Source organism: Acartia tonsa, chromosome 11 (genome assembly GCF_053477335.1).
Source record: "Acartia tonsa isolate MP-2025a chromosome 11, ASM5347733v1, whole genome shotgun sequence".
NCBI classification, from domain to species: Eukaryota; Metazoa; Arthropoda; class Copepoda; order Calanoida; family Acartiidae; genus Acartia; species Acartia tonsa.
Window position 1 is genome coordinate 29,816,546 of NC_137270.1, and position 27,362 is coordinate 29,843,907.

Genomic DNA, 27,362 nt, shown 5'->3' on the forward strand with positions numbered 1-27,362 from the left:
CCCCTATAAAGCAACTGCCATGCAAAATCTCAGACCTGTAACTCTGTTTTTAGTTGAGTTCCTTTGTTTACTTTTAGTTTTGGTTTCAAAAAGTGTCACTTTCGCCCCCCCCTTTACATACTATGAATTTGATTATTATAGGTATATTAAAACTATTCTTAATCATTTTTATATTTTCAGATTTTAATGTTATATTAGAGAGAAATAAATATTTTTATCTTTTTAATTATTACAAAATAATTGTGTAATTAAATACAAAACAACTTACATTCATACTTAAGGAAAGTTATCATGTCAAGATTAATAAGGTTTAAACTTTTAAAGTTTGTGACTATTAAGGTTACTTTATATGAAGAGGGTAAAAAGCAAAAGATAAAATATACACTGCCTAGTTAATTAAATATAATTGATTTTTTATATAACAGAATAAGATATTTAACCAACTAATTCTTGACCTACTTTTACTCCTTTTTTAATTTAACTTGTGAGTTGGAAGAAATTCAACAAAAAATGAACTATTTTAAGATGATATCTAAACACTAGATGAAAGCTTGTTTGTTATTATCGTATTTGGTGCTTCTGTCCACTGGAGGTTGCCAGGGCAAGTTGGTACAAATTACAGAAGAAAACTGGCGCGAAGTACTCACTGGACAATGGATGGTAGAATTGTAAGTATTTAATCCTTTATTTTAAAGTTAAATTTTTTTTCACATCGAACAAGTAATAAACTTTCAAAATCTTTTATTTTATTTTTGTAAGTTGGCAAGTGGAAGTACAATAATGTTGAAAAATTTTCACTTTCAGTTGTGTCAATAAATAGCTAACAAATTCAGCAGCAGCAGTTGTTTATTGTTTCGCCGTTGTTCCTTCAAAGTTTCACAATATATCCGGCCTAAATCATTTAACCAATTTAATTTCGTGAGAAATCCTAGTTCTGTAACATTTTTGTTTGTTGAATTTATATGTGTGTAATAAGTAGCACATCTGCCCACGTTATAATTAAGAATCAGATATCATTTATGTCAAATTTTAACCAAATCATTTCAATTTACTTGGATTTTGTAACATTTTATATTTTACAATTTTACTTCTATAATTCTTTTCAACTTGGTAAGGAGGTTAGGATAACTTTTAATTTAATAAAAAACTCTTGTTCAAATGTTAGATTTATAATTCTGCTATATAGGCAATTGTAAATAGTAATAGTAAAATGGTAGTTTGTTCAAAAGATATTCTGTGCTTTGAACTTTTAATATATTTGTCCTTGTTTAGTTTTGCGCCTTGGTGTCCTGCGTGCCGTGCCCTCCAACCTTCCTGGGAAGAATTCAGCACTTGGAGCGAAGATCTTGAGATTAATGTTGCTCAGGTAATAAAATAGATAGATACGTATTTAGATAGATTGATAGATAGTAAGGCTGATAGGGCCCCGAAATTGGATACACTAAGGGAGGGGGGGGGGGGGGGAGGTTAATGCAACCATCTCGTAATCAATGCGCAAATGGCACTTATAATCCGAATTTCAGGATTAAATTTGGAATGAGTAATCCTTGGTAGGTCTATTTTCCCCAAATCGAAAAAAAAATTGGAAAGGAAACGGCTGTCGGCTCGGCCGATTAACCGATTTTTGGCTATTTCAGGGCAAATCCGTCAGTAATTACATTATTACGTAGGAATCAACTTTTTGAATGATATTTCTACATTATTTGGTATTAAAATGATACCTACTAGAAATTTTTAAAAAGTTTTTTGATATTATAAATAATTTTGCCCTAACAAAAGTCCAAGTACCCCCTCCCTCTTCCCCTTTGGTTGTGATTACATCCGTCTCTTTAGTAGTTTGTTTTATATTTCTGAATATTACAGGACTTTAGTCTGTCTTTTTAATAACGATTTCTTTTTCTAATAAGGGGGGGGGGGGGTTAATGCAACCATCTCGTAATCAATGTATAATTGGCACTTAGAATTCGAATTTCGATCTGAAATTTTGCATGAGTAATCCTTGGTAGGTCTATTTTCCCTAAATCGAAGAAAAAGTTGGAAAAGTAACGGCTGGCAGCTGGCGGCTCAGCCGTTAGCCGTTTTTTGCCTATTTTCAGGGCAAATTCATCATTAATTACGTAGGAATCAACTTTTAAAAACATATTTTTGGTTTAATTCATGTTAAATGATAACAATAACCATCTTTAAAAATTCTAGTATCAGCTGCTAAACGGCTAGAACCGGCTGAAAACGGCTGGGAGCCGCCAAGAGTATGAAGAGTAGATAGAGCATGTGACATGTCTAGGGGTAGGTTTTTATGGTTGCTGAGCTCAAAAATGCTACCAAAAATAGTGGCGGCCCATCCATATGGCAGCTGGGTAACAGCTGCAGCTCAGCTGGGAGCGGCCAAGAGTAGAATCAGTAGATAGGGCTTGTGACGTGTCTAGGGGTAGGTTTTTAAGGGTGCTGAGCTCAATTCTACTACAAAAATAGAAGCAGCCTATCCATATGGCAGCTGATAAACGGCCGCAGCTCAGCTGGGAGTGTCCAATAGTAGAATGAGTAGGTTTAGCTTGTGACATGTCTAGGGGTAGGTTTTTAAGGGTGCTGAGTTCAAAAATACTGCCAAAAATAGTGGCCGCCCATCCATATGGCAGCTGGGTAACGGCCGCAGCTCACCTTTAAGCGGCATGAGTAGAATGAGTAGATAGGGCTTGTGACGTGTCTAGGGGTAGGTTTTTATGGGTGCTGAGCTCAATACTACTACCAAAAATAGAAGCATCCCATCCATATGGCAGCTGGGTAACGGCCGCAGCTCACCTTAGAGCGGCCAAGAGTATGAAGAGTAGATAGGGCTTGTGACATGTCTATTGCCTAGGGGTAGGTTTTTATGGGTGCTGAGCTCAAAAATGCTACTAAAATTAGTGTGGGCCCATCCATATGGCAGCTGGGTAAGAGCTGCAGCTCAGCTGGGAATGGCCAAGAGTAAATTGAGTAGATAGTGCTTGTGACGTGTCTAGGGGTAGGTTTTTATGGGTGCTGAGCTTAATACTACTACCAAAAATAGAAGCTGCACATCCATATGACAGCTGGGTAACGGCCGGAGCTCACCTAAGAGCGGCCAGGAGTATGAAGAGTAAATAGGGCTTGTGACATGTTTAGGGGTAGGTTTTTATGGTTGCTGAGCTCAAAAATGCTACCAAAAATAGTGGCAGCCCATCCCTATGGCAGCTGGGTAACAGCTGCAGCTCAGCTGGGAGCGGCCAAGAGTAGAATCAGTAGATAGGGCTTGTGACGTGTCTAGGGGTAGGTTTTTATGTTTGCTGAGCTCAATACTACTACAAAAATAGTGGCGACCAATCCACATGGCAGCTGGGTAACGGCTGCAGCTCAGCTGAGAGCGGCCAAGAGTAGAATGAGTAGATAGGGCTTGTGACGTGTCTAGGGGTAGGTTTTTAGGGGTGCTGAGCTCAAAAATACTAACAAAAATAGGGGCGGCCCATCCACATGGCAGCTGGGTAACAGCTACAGCTCAGCTAGACACGTCACAAGCCCTATGTACTCATTATACTCTTGGCCGCTCCCAGCTTTGATGCAGCTGTTACCCAGCTGCCATATGGATGGGCGGCCACTATTTTTGGTAGTATTTTTATTATTTTTTGAGCTCAGCACCCATTAAAACCTAACCCTAGACACCTCACAAGCCCTATGTACTCATTCTACTCTTGGCCGCTCCCAGCTGAGCTGCAGCTGTTACCCAGCTGCCATGTGGATTGGTCGCCACTATTTTTGGTAGCAGTTTTGAGCTCAGCAACCATAAAAACCTACCCCTAAACATGGCACAAGCCTTATCTACTCATTCTACTCTTGGCCACTCCAAGGTGAGCTGCGGCCGTTACCCAACTGCCATATGGATGAGCGCCACTATTTTTGGTAGTATTTTTGAGCTTATCACCCCTAAAAACCTACCCCTAGACAGACAAGTCACAAGCCCCATCTACTCATTCTACTCTTAGCCGCTCCCAGCTGAGCAGCGGCCGTTACCCAGCTGCCAATGGATGAGCTGCCACTATTTTTTGTAGTATTATTGAGCTCAGCACCCATAAAAACCTACCCCAAGACACGTCACAAGCCCTACTACTTATTCTACTCTTGGCCGCTACCAGCTGAGCTGCAGCTGTTACCCAGCTGCCATATGGATGGGCTGCCACTATTTTTGGTAGCATTTTAGAGCTCAGCAACCATGAAAACTTACCCCTAGACATGTCACATGCCCTATCTACTCATCATACTCTTGGCGGCTCCCAGCCGTTTTCAGTCGGTTCTAGCCGTTTAGCAGCTGGCACTAGAAATTTTAAAAATGGTTATTGCTATCATTTAACATGAATTAAACCAAATATATGTTTTTAAAAGTTGATTCCTACGTAATTAATGATGAATTTGCCCTGAAAATAGGCAAAAAACGGCTAAACGGCTGAACCGCCAGCTGCCAGCCGTTACTTTTCCAACTTTTTCTTCGATTTAGGGAAAATAGACCTACCAAGGATTACTCATGCAAAATTTCAGATCAAAATTCGAATTCTAAGTGCCATTTATACATTGATTACTTACGAGATGGTAGCATTAAAAACCCCCCCATTTTTTTAGCTTTTGTACTTATAGGTATATTATTTTCACATTTACTTCATAAAATGTTCTTTTTATGACAATTGTACATTTTCTATTACCTAGTTAAAATGACCGACAGAAACACTCGGACTTCTGTTCTAAAAAAGCCAATCATAGATGAAATATTGTGAACCTAGACAAAAAGATTGATTGATAATAGATAGATAGATAGAAAGATAAACAGTTTATTAGACAGATTGATGAATAATGAATATATGGTTGAAGGACCCATGCACAATTGTACCTAATTTTAGATTGATGTAACAACCAGTCCTGGTCTTTCTGGAAGATTCATGGTCACTGCTCTGCCCACAATTTTCCAGTTAGTATTACAATATTTTAACTTTGATCCATTGATTAAAGTTTAGGAAATCCGCAAAGGGTTAGGGCACTCCACAGTGGAAAGATTTAGGTTCTTAAATGATATGGTGATTTTCCCCAAATTATTGAGTCAAGGACAAAAAACGCGTTGTTTTTTTTTTTTTTTTTTTTTCTTAAGGTCACAATAGGTAAGGTTATATTTGGTACAGGGTAGCACCGCACAGCAGGGTCAAGGTTCCAAAGGTATAGGCCCCCCATGGTGAGTGTTCTCTGCTTGCTAAGCACTTTCAGGAATGAATTAAAAAGGAAAACGATAGATTATTGATGTTTAAAGACGAATAATGTATTCTAGCCCTAAATGATTTCTTTCATCGTCTAAAAAAGATTTCAAAACTCAGAATGAGCGAGAAAAACGTACAAAACTCTACTTAAAACCACCTTCCTTTTTTTTAGTGTTAAAGATGGAATCTTCCGCCAATATCGTGGAGCTCGTGACAAGGACTCTTTCATTGTTTATATTGAGGAGAAGAAATGGCAGAGCGTGGAACCTGTGTCAGACTGGAAGGCTCCAGATTCTCTCCAGATGTCAGCTGTTTCCTATTTCTTCAAGTTATCCATGATTCTTAGGTAGGTAACATTTTCTTAACCGTTACGTTGTAACGCACTTTTTGTAATGTATATTTCAAAATTACCCAAGTTCTTTTCTTAGGTGAAAAAGAAACAATTTATATGTGTAATTCCCATTGAATCACTTTGAACCTTTAAGAGCTTTATTCAACATTTTCAAGGAAAGTTACAAAAATGATTTTGTTTATTTCTATTTTTTAACACTAATAGGTGAGTAGATGATTCCAGTTATCTTGATAATTTACCTACCTTTCGCTCCTTGGAACAAAATTGTTTTGTGAATTATTTCTTAATTTTATCCCAGGGGTGCACAGTGAGCCCAGAAATCCAACTTTGTGGAAAAAATTATTTATGCCCAAAATCGAACTTTAGAAAATCAATTATTTTAAAAGTCCATGTTAAAATTCATCATATTAGAGGAGGTTTGCCATTTTAAATTAATGAAAAATTTAAAAAATTAAAGTTTTTATGGCCTTCTGAAGTTGTTACCCTGGAATTCACGAAATTTAGATACAAAAATCTCCCAAAAAAAATATTTTTAAATTTTTTTTTGTTTTACTTGTCATTTAATCAAATATTAACTTAGGACGTAATGTAATAACATTTTAGAAAGGTTGTGCAATTATCTAACGCTGGATAACAAGAAACTAAATAGTTTTGTATAAAAAAACCTCTTGAATCCATATTAAAGAAAGTTGGTGAAAATGCAAAAAAAAGCACGTTGAATATTTTTTTAAGCTCTGATTCAAATACCTTGATCTTTTTAGCAACGAGGTGAAAATTTTTAGGATGAAGTTCTAGCATTAATTAGGCAATATATAAGAGGATCCCATTGGTCTTATCAACTTTCACTTAGTTGCTTAACCTCTATAGATATTTTTGTAAAGGTCGTTTTAAGCTATTTTTAGTGTATAATCCTTATATAATTTGTTGCCGGATTTCATTATAGAGAAAAATCCTTTTACAGTGTAAAAATCTGGCAAAATGCCTTTCCGAAAAATCATGGCATAAAATTTTCCCACCAGTGGTGGAAAAGTTAGAGCACCTCAAAATAAAATTTTACTATGCCCTTGTGTATTGGACCCTGAGGGCCTCCTGGAGGGGCTACCAGAAATCTAAAGGTATCTTTAGAACCACAATGGCCGGCTCTAACTGCACTCAGAAGAAGTCAGAGATAATTGCCGGCCGCCTTCCGTCCTTTAATTGGCGGCAAAGTTAGCACACCAAAAAAATGACAATTTTTTGTTGTGTTTTTTGCACACAGGGCGGCGTGTGTTTGTGGCGCAGCCACGTGTATTACCACTTTTTGTAGGTCATTCCAAGCCGGATTGGCGGGTGTACGGCCAGAGATGGTCTGACCAGCCGTTTGGCCGACAGCTGCAGTTAAAGGTCGCAAAAATTGTCAAAAATTGAAGTTTTTGAGAATTTTTGGCATGCCAGTGCAGCCAGACTGCTTGGCTGACAGGCCTGGGACACATGTCACCTGACACACTGGGCCATTGCCCATCTTTGCTATTTTGCACAATTTTTTTCCCATCCCTTCCCTGGCCGTGATGGCCATTCAAAGTGGCCTGGGCCAAAATCGACCAAAAACCAATTTTTGGGGGTGATATTTTGACCCCCCAATCATCTAGAGAGGGAGGTAGGGATGATTTTGTTAATTCTGTAAAAGGTACTATAAAAACCTTTTAATTAAAAAAAAAATTGTTTGAATTGGTTGAAAAATAAGGAAGTTATTAATTTTTTCCACAAAATTGGATTCCTGGGCTCACTGTGGGGTGTATATTCTGCACAAGATAATTTTTTTCCCCTGCTACAAAATTCCCCCCCCCCCCCCCTGTTTTATCCACCAAGAATGGGGGAAAATTATAAAATATTTCTCGTATTCATTCGAATCCGGTGGATAGGAACCGGTTCTCCTCCACACGAAAAAACTATGTCTAGCATCGTATTATATCCAGCTTTCTACGAATATAATAATGTACAATCATAAGATTAAAACCAGTTTTTTTTAGCCCGTGCCTTCGGTACCTCGGGGCTAAAAAAAACTGGTTTTAATCTTATAATTGTACATTCTATATTCGCGGAAAGCTAGACAAAGTTTTTATTAAAAATTCTATATTTTATTCATTTCTTCCTCCAATCACATATTTTTATTCTCACCCCCCCCCCCCCCTTTAGCAGGGTTAATTTTGCAGAATATACATTGACAACCCTGATTTATCCTTTTCTCAGGGAATAGCACAATTGACTGCAAATAAATGCACCCTTTTATTGTAATGAATAAAGAAGATTATACTTTATGAAGATACTAGTGGGTACGCCCCTAGGGGCACTTGAGGAGGGGAGAGTCGAATTTAATAACCCAATTCATATATTAGATTTTAAAAGAAAAATTTTTTAAAAATTTGGAGGGGGGATTTTTTTTGGAAGGGGGCCCTCCTTCCATCCCCATTTTAAATTTTAGTTAGAAAAAAAATAGTTATAAACCCTCCCGGGACCTATGTGAAGCTACCCTGTTAAGGAAAACCCGATCGGTTCAGCGGTTAGCCAGATCCTTCGGTACAAACACACAGACAAACAGACATCCTGTTACTTTAGTATAAGAATTAAATATTGGTGGAAAAGTTCGCACCAAAACATGTCTAACTCTATTAGAAAATTAAGACTTATACCTACTCAGAAATTTTTGGAGAATAAATGGCTGGATGAGTTTGTATGTATCATTTATAGTACATTGTCAACCTCTTCCCTGTGCTGGAAGGAAGGAACTTGCTTCTCATTTCTATTGAAATAAGATTTATTCAGAGAAATTAAATTTGCTGTTGTCAACTTCTGAATTTCTCTTTCTCCTAGTAACATCTTAGTAACCTATTGTTAGTTGAGTTCTGATTCTTCTCCCCACCCTCTGCACTTATTTGTTCTAATTAATAAGAATTATTTATCTTTTAAAATATGTTTGCCTGTCTGTATCAAAAGATCTTGCTATCCGTTAGACTTATAAAGTTTCTCTTTTTTGAGAGAAGCTCAAGATAAATTGCCTTAAGTAGAAGGTCAACATATACCCCCTTAAAGATATTTTTTTTATATAAAATTAACTGCGAGAGGAAGGGTTCAAACAGAGTCAAGTCTTTTCGAGACTAGGATCGGCCCGTATAATAATAAATTACCTGTTCATTGGAATTTCTCCTTTTGTTTTTCCTTTCGATTACATTTATATCACATATCTACTTTGGTTTTGTCAATTTACTTGTTTTTAAGTCTGTTATTTTCTAAAAACATTTTTCGACTGGGCCGAGTAGGTATAAGCCACATTTCAAGTTATGATAATTAGGCTTCTTTCTAAATTCTTGCTTGTTTGTAAGAAGGTTTTAGGAAGAAATATATATTTTCATCAACTTTAAAGAGAAATTTACAAGTTCTAAGTGTTCTAGATAATTTTTAATTGCTCATTGTACTTGAGAAATCATTGTTGCAAAAGAACAGCTAAAAAAAACTATATGCTAGGGGCACAACCCCTAGTACCCAAAGAGGACTATCCACGAACAAGAGCAAGTGATTCTATGCATCTTACAGCATTGAGCCATAGTATTTTTAAAAGCGAAGCTTTTCTATAATTAGGGTCGGTCCGTCCGTACGTCCGTAACGGATAGCTTTTTTCGTTAATTTTGGCATGTTAGAATTGTCCTATCGATTTCAAATTTTGCATGGTGATTCCTTTAGTAGTTGGGTACGATTTAGAAAGCGTAGCAACTCTATAATCATCACCAAAATGTCCGTACGTCCATTTTAAACATGTTGATTTTTTACTTTTTTAACAACAAATTTTTATGTGATCTAATCATCCTATTGATCTGATTTTTGGTATATTAATTCCTGGGACAACAAAGGATAATTTAATAAGCGAAGCAACTCTATAACCAAGTCCTAAAAATGTAAGTATGTCCATAAACATTATCCTGAATTAAGCAGTTTTTCAACAAATTTACTTACAATTTTGCTTTGACTCTTATACATTTTTTATATTATGATTATTCAGTTATGACACTATACAAGTGTTAATGTCCGTTTATCTTAACGTTTCAGTGCTTCGCTTTTATGGATGTTGTCATCCTTGTTTTAGTAAATATACTAGGTTTATGTTTAATATTTGCTTTATCGACTAAAAATTTTGGTTTCACCATGGTTTTATATGAAAAAAACTTTTAAATGTTAAGCATTGTTTGGTGCAATATCATCGAATGTTTTGATGAGTTCAAACTGTTAAAAGCTTTGACACAAAATAAATTATTGTGATCAAAAATGTAGTAACTTGTAAACAGTTTAATTAATTTATTTTTGCAATTTACAACATTTGATGCTTTTCTGCAGTGTTATTTTTTTGTCCTTTGAACTCAACAAAGCATTTGATGATATTGCTTAAAAAATTGCTTTACATTTCAAAGTTTTTTTCATATAAAACCATGGTGAAACCTAACTTTTTAGTCGATAAAGCAAATATTAAACATAAACCTAGTATATTCATTAAAAAAATACTATGGGTCAATGCTGGAAGATGCTTAGAATCACTTGCTCTGGTTCGTAGATAGTCATCTTTAAAAAAAAGAAACAGTTATTTATTAAGGTTTTAACATTATGTATTTTTCAATAATACATATTCAAACTCTATTATTGAAAGAGGCAGAGACCAATATTCTTAAATTGATTATGTGTTTTAGTCAAATAGGTATTTAATAGTGAAACAATCCCCCTTTCCCTTCTTCCCTTCTTGAAACTTATTGGATCTAATGAGTAAATTAGTGTTCTATTTACAACCTATTAGGTAAATAGGTATAAAGATTACCTGAACAGCTGTTTGATTTACCATATCTCAACTTTTTCGGAGCTAAGGTTTCATTCGTTTATCTAAATATTAAGGATCAAGTAGCTCTTTTTCAATACTTTGTAAGTTTACAAAGAAATTGTGTCCCTATTCCATTATTTCTCTCACACACTCATCCATATTCACACACGGAAGAAACCCAATACATTTGTCTTATCAACCAATATTCAAACCAATAGTTTCAGTCTGGTTGCATACGCTTACCACAGGACCATTAGACCGGACCAGTTTTCACACGCATGGAAGGGTTGTCCAATTTCACTAGACTGGCCCGGTTTTCACATATAGATGGCTCTTTTTTATTAAAATGGTTCATTAATGATAGTTTCAGTCTGTTTGCATTTGGTTCATTTGAGAGGATTTTATATTTCTATCAGAATGGTTCATCAACAGAAGCTTCAATGTAGCCTTCATGCTTTACCTTAGTAAGGTTTCCAATTTATACCTTGGCTTATTTTTCTATTCATCATTAATCAACATTAATCAACCTAGTATTTTGGTTAAATAATCAGTTTTATTAACACTGTCTTTAGGTGCTTTTGTCATTGCTTTTCTTGAGATTATTATTTCTATTTTTGCTAACAATTAGATTTTGTCCCAAGCTAATTCTATAAATAGGGGTTAGCATCAAACTTTCCTCTCATTATTCAAGTCGAATACGTTTAGAAATTTCAATAATGAGGTATCATTCTACACAAATAAGGTCAAAACAAATGTTTTCCCAGTCAGGCTCAAATTTGCAAAGTGACTGATTTCGACACCCAGTGACCCTGCGGCCAAATAAACAAAAATATATATCATATAATCTTTTATTTTTCTTCTGCTGACAACCTTCTATTATATGATGTGATAGATAAATAATCCAATACGGTCATGAATCCGATTAATTTCCTTTGGATATAAACTTTTTCTGAAATGTTAATTTTTCAAAATACCCACGGAGACATTGCAATTGATAGGATTAATCCTTTTACATGTCTTGAGGTAAATGGTTCGAATCTACCCACATCCTCACTTGAGATTTTCATATCAGCCTTGTCTGTCTCTAGGTTCACATCAGAAATGGAATAAAAGTGGGATATATAGTAATTAATGAATGAATAAAACAATTCTTATTGTATAGACCATTAGACTTGAAAAGGAAAGAAATGAAAATATGAAAGGTTTATTATATAACAGCAATAATTTGTCTATTTTCATATATTTCCGATACAAATTATGTTTTGTCTATAAAAATCGTCTGATGCTAAGATCACAGTCAGCTGACGCTGCAAAATTTTCTTTAAATATTATGAGAAGGCAGAAAAAGAGCCTAAAACCATACTCAGACTTATTATTAGAAATAATATAGCCTAAAACCATCTCAAGACCTATAAGAAGCTTCACTGTAAAGAAGAACCATATCGGTCAGTAGTTAGCGAGATCCTTCACTGTAAAGGAGATCCATATCGGTTCAGTGGTTAGCGAAATCCTCTAGATACAAAAAAGGCTTACTTCTCTATATAATAGTTAATATCACCCAATTAATAGACAGCCCTTCCCTTTTTTTTCAGACCCCCCCCCCCCCCCCCCCCAAACGGGGGTGCCCAAATCTGCCCCAAAAGGACCGATAAAGTTCGGCCCAAAACTGCCCGCCCAAAACGAGTTTTGGGCCGGACCAGCCAATATTATTACTAGTTGCTTCGAACCTAACCTCTACGTGTTCAAATTAGCATACAAATCACCCTAAGATCATTGTAAAGTTTCCTTGAAAAGACCAGTAGTTTTTTTTACATTGTTAGCTTCAGACAAAGAAACCTTACTACTTTATAATATAGGGTGTGATGCGAGTCTAATATTAACTATATCAATTAACATGACGTTATGTTCAGACAAAAACAGATTTATTATTTAAAATGTTCGTATCTCATTCTTACGCATAAAACATTTCATGGTATAGTCAACAAAAATTATCTCTAAATTGAAATTTGGTGTGTAATTTTATTGGCAAAATAAAATAATTTTGAATCCTTCTCTAATTTTTTATATTTATAATGAAATAAGATAGTTTTCAGTCCTCTAATTTTTTATATTTATAATGAAATAAAATAGTTTTCAGTCCTTCTCTAATTTTTTATATTTATAATGAAATAAAATAGTTTTCAGTCCTTCTCTAATTTTTTATATTTATAATGAAATAAAATAGTTTTCAGTCCTTCTCTAATTTTTTATATTTATAATGAAATATAATAGTTTTCAGTCCTTCTCTAATTTTTTAAAAGCGAAGCTTTTCTATAATTAGGGTCGGTCCGTCCGTACGTCCGTAACGGATAGCTTTTTTCGTTAATTTAGGCATGTTAGAATTGTCCACTCGATTTCAAATTTTGCATGGTGATTCCTTTAATAGTTAGGTACGATTTAGAAAGCGTAGCAACTCTATAATCATCACCAAAATGTCCGTACGTCCATTTTAAACATGTTGATTTTTTTACATTTTTAACAACAAATTTTTATGTGATCTAATCCTCGGATTGATCTGATTTTTTGTATATTGATTCCTGGGACAACAAAGTATAATTTAATAAGCGAAGCAACTCTATAATCAAGTCCTAAAAATGTAAGTATGTCCATAAACATTATCCTGAATCAAGCTGTTTTTCAACAAATTTACTTACAATTTTGCTTTGACTCTTATACATTTATATTCTGATTATTCAGTCCTGACACTATACAAGTGTTAATGTCCGTTTGTCCTACCGTTTCAGTGCTTCGCTTTTATGGATGTTGTCATCCTTGTTATATTTATAATTTCAGAAATGTCCACACTACACTAACTGAAGAGTATCAACTTCCATCCTGGGCTTCTTACATTGCTTTTGCCATTGCAACCATTTTGTTAGGTAAAAACAATCATAAAACAATAATTGCATTTTATGCGAAGGTTGATTGTTGTAGAGATCCTGTAAGGTCAAATTTAGAATAATTGTCAGTGGAGGTTTTGGATAGTTGTTGCAAATTTTTACAAAATCAGGAAGCTAATACCTAGTGCTTTTTGTTGTTTTACAGGGATTTAGAGATAGGACTTTTAACTAGAAATTAATATCCTGCCCCCCTTCCCCCGTAATTCCCTTAACGGGATATCCTGAATTTGAGAACTAGCATGTCCTCTATTTGTCCTCTCCCTGCATAATATTTCCTCTAATATCTAACATTTGGGTGGAATCTTTAGATACTTTTTATTACATACAATATTTAGCCCTGTTGTTATATTATTTTGAAAATCTTAGGTGGCATCCTTGGACTGTTGATGGTCTGCTGTATTGATTGTATTTGGCCACCTAGACGTGATGTTGGACCTCCTCCCCAACAACAAAAGAAAAGAGAGGACAAAAAGGTACCTCACAAAATTAAGTTGAAAAAGTAAAAGTTACATGCTTTTTTTTTAGAAAGCCATAAAAAGTCTCGTAACGTTAAAAGATCTATTTCTGATTTGACATAAAAAATCTCGATGACAGATTATAGTAAATTGGTCACTAAAGAAAATTTAATAATTTAGGTTTAGATTATTTCCAAGACGTATTGCACATCACCAGAGGCCCTAAAATAATATATTTGTCAATTTTTTTTATTGAAAGTGTATGTAACTAATGGTGTGTTATTACCATACTATCTCATCTTTTCGACTTTTTTTTTATCTCCTAAATGGATGGTAAATCCCCAAAATATAGAGGCCATTTTAGTGATCAATAGAGCTATAAAGTAACGCTTGTATGTCACATGGAAGATATCTAATTATATACAGGGTGGGGCAAATAAGACCGGACAAACTTTAAACGGCCATAGTGCCAAAACTACTTGACCAATCAGGACGTTTGACCACAATATAAAAAGCTTACGTAATGACCTTTAAGCACAAAAAAAATTTTGGACGAAGATAGACGTGTACACCGAGCTGGCCGCGCATATGTTCAACAAGGCAGATTCCAAATGCGCCGGTAACTAACGCGCAAAATCACATAACGTAGGGTCCGATAGGGAAGGAGTTGGAATCTTAACCCCAAATTTTGTGGGTGTCTTAGGCTCATTGAGACACACATGTTGCTGTGTTTAAATCCATTTTAGCTCAATCCTAGCCGAAATGAGATCGATTTTTCAAGATTTTGAGCCTTAAGAAATCACAAACAGTAGGGCCCGACAGGGAAGGGGTTTGAAATTTGACCCAAAGTTTTTTGTGTGTCTTAAGCTCATCGAGACACGCATTTTGAGTACTTAAAGTCCACTGTAGCTAAATCCTAGCCCAAATGAGAGCAAAAACATGGATTTTGTCAATTTGGTGGTTACTCATGTTCCTAAGGAAATGTGGCCTCCCAGCAGCCTGATCTTAATTCAATGGACTTTTGGGCCTAGGGCTACTTTGAAGCATGCACCAATAGACGTGCCCATACCACAAAGACCTCCCTCATTGCCACTATCAAGGAGAACTACGCCAGCTTGGGCAGGTACATTTTGACCTGGACCTGCCAGCGGTTGAGGAGGCCGGTAGAGGCGGGGATTGAGGCTGGCGACGATTTTGTTGAATTATCTACTAGTCATATACCTATTTTGCTTGCCAGTTTTTAAAATTCAATAAAATCTTTAAAATTAACGATTTTATGTTTATTTGTTTAGAAGTTAGAATTTGTCCGGTCTTATTTGCCCCACCCTGTATATATCTAGGACTCAGATATAGAGGATGAGGATGATAGCCAGGGTGAAGACACTCAGGAGGAGGATTTAGGATCCCAGGACGAAGGGACTGAAGCAGGGATGGAATTTGTCTTGATATTGTTTGCTAGAAGCTAAATAATTTTCGGATCATATGAAGGAAATGAAGTCATTCCTTAAAGGGCGAATATAGGTTGAATATAATATGGGCTCAAAAAAAACGTGCAATTCCATAGATTATTAGTAACTTTAAGATATTGACATATCCAAATGTATAAGTCTGTTATAGCTTAAAACCTGAACATTCTCAGGATAAATTTATGTAATAAGTGTGGTTCCCTAAGAACTCCAAACACCCTAGCATCACACAAGGCTTCGGTTTAAGGTTGAATTAAAAAGCTTTCGTTAAATGATAGTCGTAATAAAAGTGGAAACCAGTTATCAATCTATTTTTTTTGTATTGTGGATTGTTTCTTCCTTGACAATATTCCCCAACAAAGTGTAAAGTATATGAATTTTATTTTTTTTTAAAAACCTTTACAGGAGAAATTTTATTTCATGTAAGTATGAAAATTATATGGTAATTCTTATAATTAATTTAAAGAGGACAAAAATAATAGGTGAATAGTGTTTTTTTTCTTATATTTTTTTCTGGAGAAAATCTGGCGATCGGTGCGTTTGTGTGTGTGTGTGTTGAAAAATGCGTACTAGGGTAATTATATCATCAAGAATTAATCATTGATCTTTATACAGAAAAAAAAACTTAAAAACATATTATTTACCCTAGTAATTACTCCGGACGCAAATTGACGCAAATTATTTTATGCTTTTTAAAAAATCAATAAAATAGTATATAATATAAAAAAAATAAACACTTTAATTATCAATTAAGATGCATGCCAATGTAATAATCAATTAAACTTAAGAAAACTAGTCAAAAAAAAGTCTTGTAAAGGGGTAAAATAAACGATTTTTTTGACTTTCTCATTTATCATATGTTGAAGTAAAAGCAAAAATTGCAAAATCTACTTAAGGATTTTTTTGATTTTTTAAATTTAACATAGATATTTTAAAAGTATGTAATGGCACCTTTCATATAAGCTCATATCATATTGAAACTATATTCGCCCTTTAAAAGGACAGAAATTTCATTCCAATAAGGACAGAAATCATCTTCCTTTTTCTCAGATAAGTGAAATATGGACAAAAATCACTCTCCTTTTTCTCACATATCTGAAAAAGAGAATAAAAATCACCTCCCTAAATCTCACTTAATCTTCCTAATCCTAAGAAAATTAACCTAGTTCCTCCAAATTCTACCTTTTCATAACAATGTCTACCTTTTCCTTACACATTCTCACTTATTCTCAGATAACCTACCTTATTCTAAGAAATTCTTCCTAAATCTAAGAAAATCTACCTGACTCCCACAAATTCTCCCTTAGTCCCCCAAATTCTTCCTTATTCTAGGAAATTCTACCTTATTCTAAGAAATTCTTCCTTATTCTAAGAAAATCTACCTTATTCCCCCAAATTCTTCCTTATTTTCTGGAAATTCTACATTATTCTAAGAAATTCTTCCTTATTCTATGAAAATCTTACTAATTCTCCCAAATTCTTCCTTATTCTAAGAAAATCTACCTTATTCTAAGAAATTCTTCCTTATTCTAAGAAAATCTACCTTACTAAAACAAATTCTTCCTTATTCTAAGAAAATCTACCTTATTTTAAGAAATTCTTCCTTATTCTAAGAAATTCTACCTTATTCTAAGAAAATCTTCCTTATTTTAACAAATTCTTCCTTATTCTAACAAATTCTTCCTTATTCTAAGAAAATCTACCTTATTCTAAGAAATTCTTCCTTATTCTAAGAAATTCTACCTTATTCTAAGAAAATCTACCTTATTCTAAGAAATTCTTCCTTGTTCTAAGAAAATCTACCTTATTCTAAGAAATTCTTCCTTATTCTAAGAAAATCTATATTATTCTCCCTAATTCTTTCTTATTCCCCCAAATTCTACGTTATTCGGCGTTATCCTCTTAGAAAATTTTTTTTAAATTTTTTTCAATTTTGTACCCCCCCCCCCCCCCCCCCCCCCCCGACTACCGACGAACAACTATTTTAGGTTAGGTTAGGTTTTAGGCTAGGGAGCCGAGCGCTGCGGCTAGGCAGGCAAGGGGGCCGAGCGCTGCGGCTAGGCAGGCAAGGGGGCCGAGCGCTGCGGCTAGGCAGGCTAGGGAGCCGAGCGCTGCGGCCAGAGTTCATAGTTCGCTGTTGGGGGGGGAGGGTACTCAAATTTTCAATATTGAAAAAAAAATTTCTAAGAGGATAATACCCGTTATTCTAAGAAAATCTACCTTATTCTAAGACATTCTTCCTTATTCTAAGAAATTCTACCTTATTTTAAGAAAATCTACCTTATTCTACGAAATTCTTCTTTGTTCTAAGAAAATCTACCTTATTCTAAGAAATTCTTCCTTATTTTAAGAAAATCTATATCATTCTCCCTAATTCTTTCTTATTCACCCACATTCTACCTTATTCTAAGAAAATCTACCTTATTCTAAGAAATTCTTCCTTATTCTAAGAAAATCTACCTAATTCTCCTAAATTCTTTCTTATTCTAAGAAAATCTACCTTATTCTAAGAAAAACTTCCTTATTCTAAGAAAATCTACCTTATTGTAACAAATTCTTCCTTATTCTAAGAAATTCTACCTTATTCTAAGAAATTCTTGCAAAACATAGCAAATTCTTTCAATATATAGGGGTCCAAAACTCAAAAACGAATTTTCAGCGCGATCCGACCACCCGTTCTTGAGATACGGTGACCTGGTGTCCTTGGTACTGATGGTAAGATTTGGGAAATGGTTCGAATCCTTAATAAATTTGGCAGTAAAGGCCAAAAATATTTTGGCACTTAGTCAAAATTTTGCAGAAAAAATACCCAGGTGGACAAATAATTTTGATCAAAAATTGAAAAGTGTCAAAATATTTTTGGACTTTATTTACTAAGGATTCGAACCATTTCCCAAATCTTACCATCGGTACCAAGGACACCAGGTCACCATATCTTGACAACGGGTGGTCGGATCGCGCTGAAAATTCGTTTTTGAGTTTGGGACCCCTATATATTGCAAGAATTTGCTATGTTTTGCAAGAATTTGGGAGAAATAGTTAGAATTTCTTAGAATAAGGTAGATTTTCTTAGAATAAGGAAGAATTTCTTAGAATAAGGTAGATTTTCTTAGAATAAGGTAGAATTTCTTAGAATAAGGAAGAATTTCTTAGAATAAGGTAGATTTTCTTAAAATAAGGAAGAATTTGTTAGAAAAAGGAAGAATTTCTTAGAATAAGGAAGAATTTGGGGGAATTTGGGGGAATAAGGCAGATTTTCTTAGAATAAGGAAGGATTTGGGAGAATAAGGTAGATTTTCTAAAATAAGGTAGAATTTCTTAGAATAAGGAAGAATTTCTTAGAATAAGGTAGATTTTCTTAGAATAAGGAAGAATTTGGGAGAATTAGGTAGATTTTCTTAGAATAAGGAAGAATTTCTCAGAATAAGATGGATTTTCTTAGAACAAGTAAGATTTTCTTAGAATAAGGTAGAATTTGGGGGAATAAGAAAGAATTAGGGAGAATAAGGTAGATTTTCTTAGAATAAGGTAGAATTTCTTAGAATAAGGTAGATTTTCTTTGAACAAGGAAGAATTTCTTAGAATAGGTAGATTTTCTTAGGATAAGGAAGAATTTCTTAGAATAAGGTAGAATTTCTTAGAATAAGGTAGATTTTTTTAGAATAAGGAAGAATTTGGGAGAATTAGGTAGATTTTCTTAGAATAAGGAAGAATTTCTAAGAATAAGGTAGATTTTTTTAGAACAAGTAAGAATTTCTTAGAATAAGGTAGAATTTGGGGGAATAAGGAATAATTAGGGAGAATAAGGTTGATTTTCTTAGAATAAGGAAGAATTTCTTAGAATAAGGTAGATTTTCTTAGAACAAGGAAGAATTTCTTAGAATAAGGAAGAATTTGGAAGAATAAGGTAGATTTTCTTAGAATAAGGAAGAATTTCTTAGAATAAGGTAGATTTTCTTAGAATAAGGTAGAATTTCTTATAACAAGGAAGAATTTGAGGGAATAAGGTAGATTTTCTTAGAATAAGGAAGAATATGGGGGAATAAGGTAAATTTTCTTGAAATAAGGAAGAATTTCTTAGAATAAGGTAAGTTATCTGAGAATAAGGGAGAATTTGTGTAATTAAGGTAGAATTTCTGAGAATAAGGAAGAATTTGGTAAAATGAGGTAGATTAATTAAACATGGTTGTAATAGTGAGGAAAAGGAAGAATTTCTAAGAACTAGGAAGAATTTGTAAGATGGTGGACAGAGGTCACCTTCCTTTAGTGATAATTTGTAAGATAGTGGACAGAAATCACCTTCCTTACTGAGAATTTGTAAGAAAAAGGAAAGGAAATATCCTTCCTATACCCAAGGAAGGGGATTTCTGTCCTTTTTAGGAATGACTTCATTTCCTTCATATGATCCTAATTTTCTTTTACTTGCCATTTTTTTTAGGGGTGGAGGTTGAATGATTTCAAGAGATATTTTTTTGTTCTTATCAATGACCTTCCTCGCCTAAGCAAAAATCATGTGCACGCAATTGAATACTCATAGAACCATGTAAAAAATAAAAAAAAAATTTTTTTGTCTTTTAATAATTTTACTCGCAAGAAAGCAGGGGGAGATATTATTACAATTTGAAACACAAATTCCATTAATTAGAAGATGATTATGAGGGGGGGAGTCAAGATGAGGGGGAGGGGAGCCAGGCAGAAGGCGAGGGGAGCCAAGGAGATGGGGAGGGCGAGGAAACAGAAAGTAGCAACAAGTCCAGAAGAAGAAAACCTCGCAAGGCTGACTAGGTGAGAAATTGTTTGTCCTTGTTTTAGAAATCGGGGTGTTCCAAATGCATATGCATATGCTATTATATTTGTCGTAACAATTTACTTCGTTAAAGCAACTGATATGCCTAATTTGAGCGTTCTAATCCTATTTTAAAGTCTTAGAACACATAACTCTACATTTATTTATACTAGGTAAGCTTTTGGTACACTCCCTCTGTTTTAATTTAGCAATGAAATTAAATCCAGCCATTTCAATAGATTAAAAATACAAAGACTACATTTTTGTGTTTAGAGATTGTGACTTTCTGACTAGAAGATCAGAAGAGTGAACAATTTTAGTTATGTTTACTTGTATAATACAAGTTTTATGACCTATCCATTTACAAAGTTCTAGATTTATTATTTACTCATAAAAAAGGGCGCCACTTAATGATAGTATAATAAATGGAAATAAAGCTAGGCTTGACAGCTGTTTCTAAGATCCATAGGGACCAGAATAAATCAGATAAATATATCTATCCAATTGCATAATATTTTTATTATTCATAAATACATCGACATAATTTTGGACAGAGACTAATATGCTGTGATTTTAATAGTACTTGTTTTAATCAAGTAATGTTTGTTAGCAATTCTTGTATTGAATTCTTTTTAGTAGCGAAGCTACTCTATAATTCACTTTGTCTGTCCGTCAGTTAGTCCGTCAGTAAGTCCGTAACGCTATGGGGGAAATGGGATTTACTCAGCTCCTATAAAAGATAGAATGCTGAAATTTTTTGACAACATTCCTATTAGTAAGGAGCACAATTAACTATAAAACATCAATGGCGGTCGGACCGCTTTTTAGCAGGTTTTAGGCTATTTTTGTATTTTTCATATTTTTCTGCATATCTTTGGTGTTTATGGTCCGATTTCAAAATTTTTTTCAGTTATAGAAATCAAAATTAAATTTCCTGTCGTTTAAAGAAAACAACTATGATGGTCAGACTACCTTTAAACAGGTTTTATGCTATTTTTGTATTTTTCACATTTTTCTCTATATCTTTAGTGTTTTTATGGTCCGATTTTCAAAAATTTTCAGTTATAGATATCAAAATTAAATTTTCTGTCATTTAAAGAAAACAACTATGACAGTCAGACTACCTTTAAACAGGTTTTAGGATATTTTTGTATATTTCACATTTTTCTCCATATCTTTGGTGTTTATGGTCCGATTTCAAAAATTTTTCACTTATAGATATCAAAATTAAATTGTCGTTTAAAGAAAACGACCATGACAGTCAAACTGCCTTTTTGCAGGTTTTTGGTTTTTTAAAAAGTTTTTTCCTTATTTTTCCATTTCTCGTCCGATTTTCCAAATTTTTTAAGTTAAGGATATAAAATTGAATTTCCTGTCGTTTTAAGAAAACAACCGTATTCCCATCCATGAATTTTTGGGCTTCGCTACTTATGGATGTTGTCATCCTTGTTTTATACTGGAAATGCATTCTTTTTATCCTTATAAAAAAGTAAAAGGATCTTTGTCTGTCTTTGTGTATGTACCGAAGGATCTTGCTAACCAATGAACCGATATGGTTCTCCTTTACAGGGTAGCTTCTCATAGGTCCTGGAGAAAAAAAAAATTACTTTTGAAAAAAATAAAATTGATAGTGGGGGTGGTGACTTCTCCCCCCCTACCCTCAAGTGCTCCTCGAAGACTCTCTAATGTCCTTCCATCCTTTTAATATGCCCTAAAATTGTTCTCAAATGTCTTCCAAGCACCCCGTTCCAACAAAGTACACTTTAAGTAATGTAAATACTGTTCTGACAAGAGAACTCAAATATTAAATGATTAAGTCAATGTTTATTAGCATATTCTAATATATGAGCATAGTAGCATGGTAATGAATGAAAGTAAGAAATAACTGGTATTCATTATATTGGACATGAACAATGAACATAGATAAAGTTAACTTAAAAACAAACCTTTAAAAAGTTATGCGCATTAATTTGAAATGACTTAATTAAAGTTAAAATCAAGAGGAGCAATATTTAAGTCATATTTTATAACTTCCTCCTGTTTTTAGTAGCGAAACTACCATATAGTTTGCTTTGTCTGTACTGTAACGCTAAAGGAGGAATTTTGTTTTCTCGGCTCCGATTTATTGATTTTTTGTTTGTTATGAAACTCCTTATCAAAGAGCATCCAGTTCACAACTTACTTTGTCTGTCAGTCAGTCGGTCATGCTATAAAGGACATATGTATATATGTATGTAATTTGAAAGATTTTTTATTCTTATTTTCTTTTTTATATAACCACTAATCATATGCTCCATAGCTCACTTTGTCCATTTATCTATTGATTTTGCCATCCTTTTATAAATTTTAACCAGGGTGTATATTTTTCATAATTCCTCCTTTTCCACTCGGGGAATGATATATTTATCTATTCGAGGGAAAAAGGAGGAGAGTGTGGGAAGGGAAACAAATACAACTTGGTTGGGAAATCTACACTCCTCAGTTCTTACGTAAACTTTATAATCACAAATTAACCATTTTCTTTGATAACTTAAAAATCATGTGGTAAACATTTATTAGGGAAGGTTTAAGGAGACCAGAATATTAGAATAATTAAGCTGCTTTGGTTAGGAAAGCTTTCAAGACCATTCTTTTTATTGCTTTTTTCGTCATATTGCTTTTTTATCGTCAATTTGATTTTAATGTTGGATATACCTAACCCTGATATTGAAGTGTTCCTAGGTTATTGGGAAATGTTTGTTATTGGCTTTACTGCTTATGAAATCTCTCACATTGTTCCTATGAAGTAGCTGATAAAATTAATTGCAAACGAAATGATGTAGCAGTACATGTGGTACACAATGATGTTAATATATTTTCAAACAAATTTTGATTCTGGGGATTCTCCTTAAAGCTTGGAGCGAAGCCACTAGTTTACTGAAAGAAAATGAAAAAGTTATAAGATTTAATTTTTATTTTGTCTTTATTTTTACGTTAAGGGTATCATAAGGGGGGGGGGGGGTAATACAACCATCTCAGTTGATCTCAAATAATCGAAATACATTCTTTCATACCAAATTATAAATTAAAGCTAGGTACTAAGTTGCTATTTCTAAACATAAGAATTTTGCAGATGACTAAATTACTTTCCATTGTTCTATCCCTTTGTGCTCTCATTAAAAGGGGGGAGGCGAAAGTGACACTTTTTGAAACCAAAACTAAAAGTAAACAAAGGAACTCAACTAAAAAAAGAGTTACAGGTCTGAGATTTTGCATGGCAGTTGCTTTATAGGGGTAAAATATGGAACTGCGAAGAAACGGCGGCGCCACCGCCAAAAACCGCCGTTTCCCGCCGAATTTTTTTTTGCCTTTTCTCGGCGGTTTTCGGCGGTTGCGACGCCGTTTCTTTACAGTTCCATATTGTACCCCTAAAAAGCAACTGCCATGCAAAATGTCAGACCTGTAACTCTTTTTTTAGTTGAGTTCCTTTAACTTTTAGTTTTGGTTTCAAAAAGTGTCACTTTCGCCCCCTCCCTTTGGAGATTCGCAATTTCTGCATTTAATTATTTTGATCAATTAGCAACCAAATTTTCAATCTTTACTTGTTTTTGTTTGTTCTTATTTTTTATAGCGAAGCTTTTCTATAATTAGGAACGGTCCGTCTGTATTGATTAGTTTAATTTATACATGCTAGAATTGTCCTATCGATTTTTACTTTGCATGATGATTCCTTTAACAGCTAGGTATGATTATGAAAGTGTGTTAACTCTAATCGTTACCAGGATGCTCATACGTTCATTAAAATCATGTTGATTTTTAACTTTTTTGACAACAATTTTTTATGCGATACAATTTTCCTATTTATCTGATTTTTAGAATACTGATTTCCAGGACAACAAAGTATAATATTATCTATAATCAAGTCGTAAAAATGTAAGTATGTAAGTTCAGTTCTTACACTCTATACAAGAGTAAATGTTCGTTTGTCCTACCGTTTCAGAGCTTCTCTTTTATTGATGTTATTATCCTTGTTTCTTATTAAATAGATTTATATCTGTAGGTAGGTATATTTCGAGTTTTGCCCTCTATAATGTTGTCATCCTGTTTTGATTCTATTCTCTTGATAAACTATAAATGCACTCTTACCTATGAACATAAAAAGGTAGTTAACCTCGCTATTTCTTTTCAAAATATTTTTACATTATTTTTATCTCGTTATTCTTCTTTCAATATTGTATCATATAAGATTTAGTTTTAACCATGTAAAAGTACAAAATAATAAATAAGATTTTTAAATTTGATACTTGTGAATTTGAGGCTCAAAATATAGAACGTTTCATTGCCGTATTCAACTATTTTTTTTATAGCGAAGCTACTCTATAATTTGAAATGTCCGTCTGTCCGTAAGAGACACATTGGGGGAAACGTGATTTTCTCGGCTCCTTTTCAAGATAGACAGCTGAAATTTTTAGTGATTCCCAAGACATATGCCCGTCTAATGTATACTTTGTTTGGTCCATCTGTCTGTTTTTTTGCCCCACTAAGCGATTAGTGGGCCAAATTATTTTAAAGAATCCACCTCAGGTTTCGTTATTTCCCTATTTTATGAAGTTTAATGTTTATTAGACTATACAAGTTTTAGAGATTTTTAATCAATATAATAGATTTGAAATCTGCATAAAATTTTAAGGATTTTTTATAAAATTAGTTTTTTATATAATTCTTTATTTAAAGGCGCAAATATAAATTAAGTTAAATAATTTTGAGATCTGTGATTGGTGGATTGAAAACTATCTGCGCTCTGATTGGAGAAGCTTAAGTGACGTACATCATTCAACCAATTAGAGCGTAGGTAGTTTCCAATCCAGCTATCCAATTGGTCAAAATTTATTAACTTAAATCGTATTTGCGCCTTTAAATAAAGAATTATATAAAAAACGAATTTTATAAAAAATCCTTAAAATTTTATGCAGATTTCAAATCTATTATATTGATTAAAAATCTTTAAAACTTTTATAGTAATTTTTTCCCGATATTCATTTATAAATTTCAGCTTGGCTACTTATGGATGTTGCCATCCTTGTTTTAATTAACAAATTAATATTTTAAAGATTATTTCAAAATGTGTATTTTTGACTTTCTAGCTGCGATGTAAATAACAACATTTTATCCTTGTTTAACTAACTTACTTATAATATACAATTTCAGAATGGCTGTCCTCTTGAAAAAACTTGGTGCCAGCCAACGAACTTTATCAAACTTGTCTGCCCCCCTGTCTAACAAAATGTCTGCCCAACAAAATTGAATATATTACTAACAATAAAAATTAAGAATTAAAACAATATCTAAATTTGCTCTAATTTGTATATCCATAAATATTTTGTGATAATTTGTAATTTTTAAACTGATACCTATGGCTTTTCCTGTATGTTTTGTTTTTTTCAAACTATTTTTTTTACACAATAAAGAAATAATACCAGTTATTTAACACAGGGTTTGTTAACTATCAATAGTAAACAGAGCTTAAACAACCAAACATTTTTATAAAAAAAATTAAGTGCTTAGTATGGTCAATAAACCAATATGATTGTCGAATTTAACTTTAACCAGTTATTAGGTATTTAAATTTTAATGATTTACCATTTATTGATAGAGTAACTGTTTAGTAAAAGGGCAGACAAAAGCAGACTATTATTTGAGCTAAAGTGAAAAATATACGCCAAAGCCTAGTGATAATAAAATGAACGAGATATTTTCTGTAGTTACAACAAAAAAACTTTAACAAAGACTATCAGTGGAAAACAGTGAGATTTCTGCTTTTTTTGGTGTTACAAAAAAGCAAATTGTTTGTTATATTTCTAAGATCATGTTTAATATGCAATAGATAGTTATTTAAAGTTTTATTTATATGTAAAAGCTTACTAACATGTTCAATTTTATTGCATTTTTTAATTAATAAGCATACAATAGACAACGAAAATTTTTGATTATTTAAAAATTAAGTTTTATATTATATTCTACGTTGAAAGTCATAATAGGTTTGAATTTAAATGTAATTTTGTAGGGTGATCAATAGAAGAGTTAGGTATTAACTTTTCTGAAAATGTCAAGTTTTTTCAAAAGTTAAATGAAATTGATTATGTTTTATTTATCGTCCATTGTCATCTCCCTGTGGAAAGTTTAGCTTTTATCACAAAATGAATGTAATTTTATTTTTGTGGCACAATGATTCTTACAATTCTACCAGAGAAAGAGATTGCTAACTGTGTTATGGGATAAATATTCCAAGGTTTTTTTTAACTTTGTTTCATTGATTTTCATTTAATGAAGTCAAATTACAAAACTTTTAAGTGAAAATTTAAATAAAAGTTTATATAGATCATTTATGGAAAATGTTTCATTAGAAGACAATTTGATGGTGTTTTATTCATCATAACGTCATTACGGTAACCCTGTATCGTTGTGGTGTCAGCTAAGACTACTTTTATTTTAAGCCCTTTAGTCGACATAAAAAATAGAAAAATTCAAAAACAATAGCCATTGAATCTAAGGCAATATTTACATTTACTAGGCTACATTAAAAACTAAAACTTTTATCCCTTTTCTATGGAAACCTTAACTAGCTTTCTTACTCTTTATTTTATTTTCCCTCTCTCTCTCTTTTTGGTATCTAAATTAGTGAGCATTTATTTTCTATCTTTCAACAACCAGTGGCTTTTTAATAAACATGTAAGAGATAGTTTTCCTTTAAAGAATGACTGCAGGCAAAACGCCCAATCCGATGCAAACTTTACTTTGTGATTACCAAAAACTAAGAATCAACACTAGATCCAGCGATTTTGAAATATCATATTAGTTATTAATTGCATCGTGTTATAAACAGCTTTCCGTGGATAGGTTGATAGTAATATAAATAGTATAAGATTTATTCCAGTATAGTTATCCTCGAGGGGCCAGAGTCCCGAGCAGAATAAATTGGTATTAATTTTATTACTTGAAAATTGTCTATAAAACGATACGATACATCATTTTTTAGTATGGCTCAGAACCAGTTCTAACCTATGATGAATCAGTTTGGAGACCATACTGAAAATATTGTTTCTGATTTAATCTTTTGCCTGCCAGGTGAAAGTTGTAAGTATTTAAAGGTATAAAAATCAAATTTGATTAAGATGTTTATCAAGAAAATTATGTAATTTATGTTAATGTAATTTTAATACTAATTTTGCATATGATTTATAAAAATAAAAAATAATTTAATGACATTCTTTATCACCTTTTTACGCTTTTAAAATATTC

The 27,362-nt window shown here is 33.3% G+C and overlaps 1 protein-coding gene across 6 annotated transcripts; it reads left to right on the forward strand.

Annotated features, from left to right (window-relative positions):
• The first annotated feature begins 168 nt into the window (after positions 1 to 168).
• LOC145331792 (thioredoxin-related transmembrane protein 1) lies at positions 169 to 27,328 on the forward strand. 6 transcript variants are annotated; one of them, XR_013883906.1, is made up of 11 exons: positions 169 to 279; positions 542 to 668; positions 1,273 to 1,366; positions 4,902 to 4,969; positions 5,422 to 5,595; positions 13,271 to 13,356; positions 13,744 to 13,850; positions 15,173 to 15,258; positions 19,942 to 20,083; positions 25,272 to 26,509; positions 27,100 to 27,328. XR_013883906.1 is itself a non-coding variant. In XM_080176633.1 (10 exons), the coding sequence occupies exons 2-9, from the start codon at positions 544 to 546 to the stop codon at positions 20,081 to 20,083; spliced, it is 882 nt and encodes a 293-aa protein (XP_080032759.1). In that variant the 5' UTR covers positions 169 to 279; positions 542 to 543; the 3' UTR covers positions 25,272 to 27,328. The 6 variants fall into 6 exon arrangements, 1 of the variants encoding a protein (XP_080032759.1); XR_013883903.1 differs by having other exon boundaries at positions 25,272 to 26,101; positions 26,775 to 27,328; XR_013883907.1 differs by having other exon boundaries at positions 25,272 to 26,101; positions 27,137 to 27,328.
• Positions 27,329 to 27,362: the final 34 nt, after the last annotated feature.

What these genes read in the sequence shown, in the direction of transcription:
- LOC145331792 (XM_080176633.1), top strand. Translation starts at nt 544, where the DNA reads ATGAAAGCTTGTTTGTTATTATCGTATTTGGTGCTTCTGTCCACTGGA. An exon ending in TTGAGATTAATGTTGCTCAG is followed by an intron (nt 1,367 to 4,901) that starts GTAATAAAATAG and finishes ACCTAATTTTAG; the next exon opens with ATTGATGTAACAACCAGTCC. An exon ending in CAGGACGAAGGGACTGAAGC is followed by an intron (nt 15,259 to 19,941) that starts AGGGATGGAATT and finishes ATTCCATTAATT; the next exon opens with AGAAGATGATTATGAGGGGG.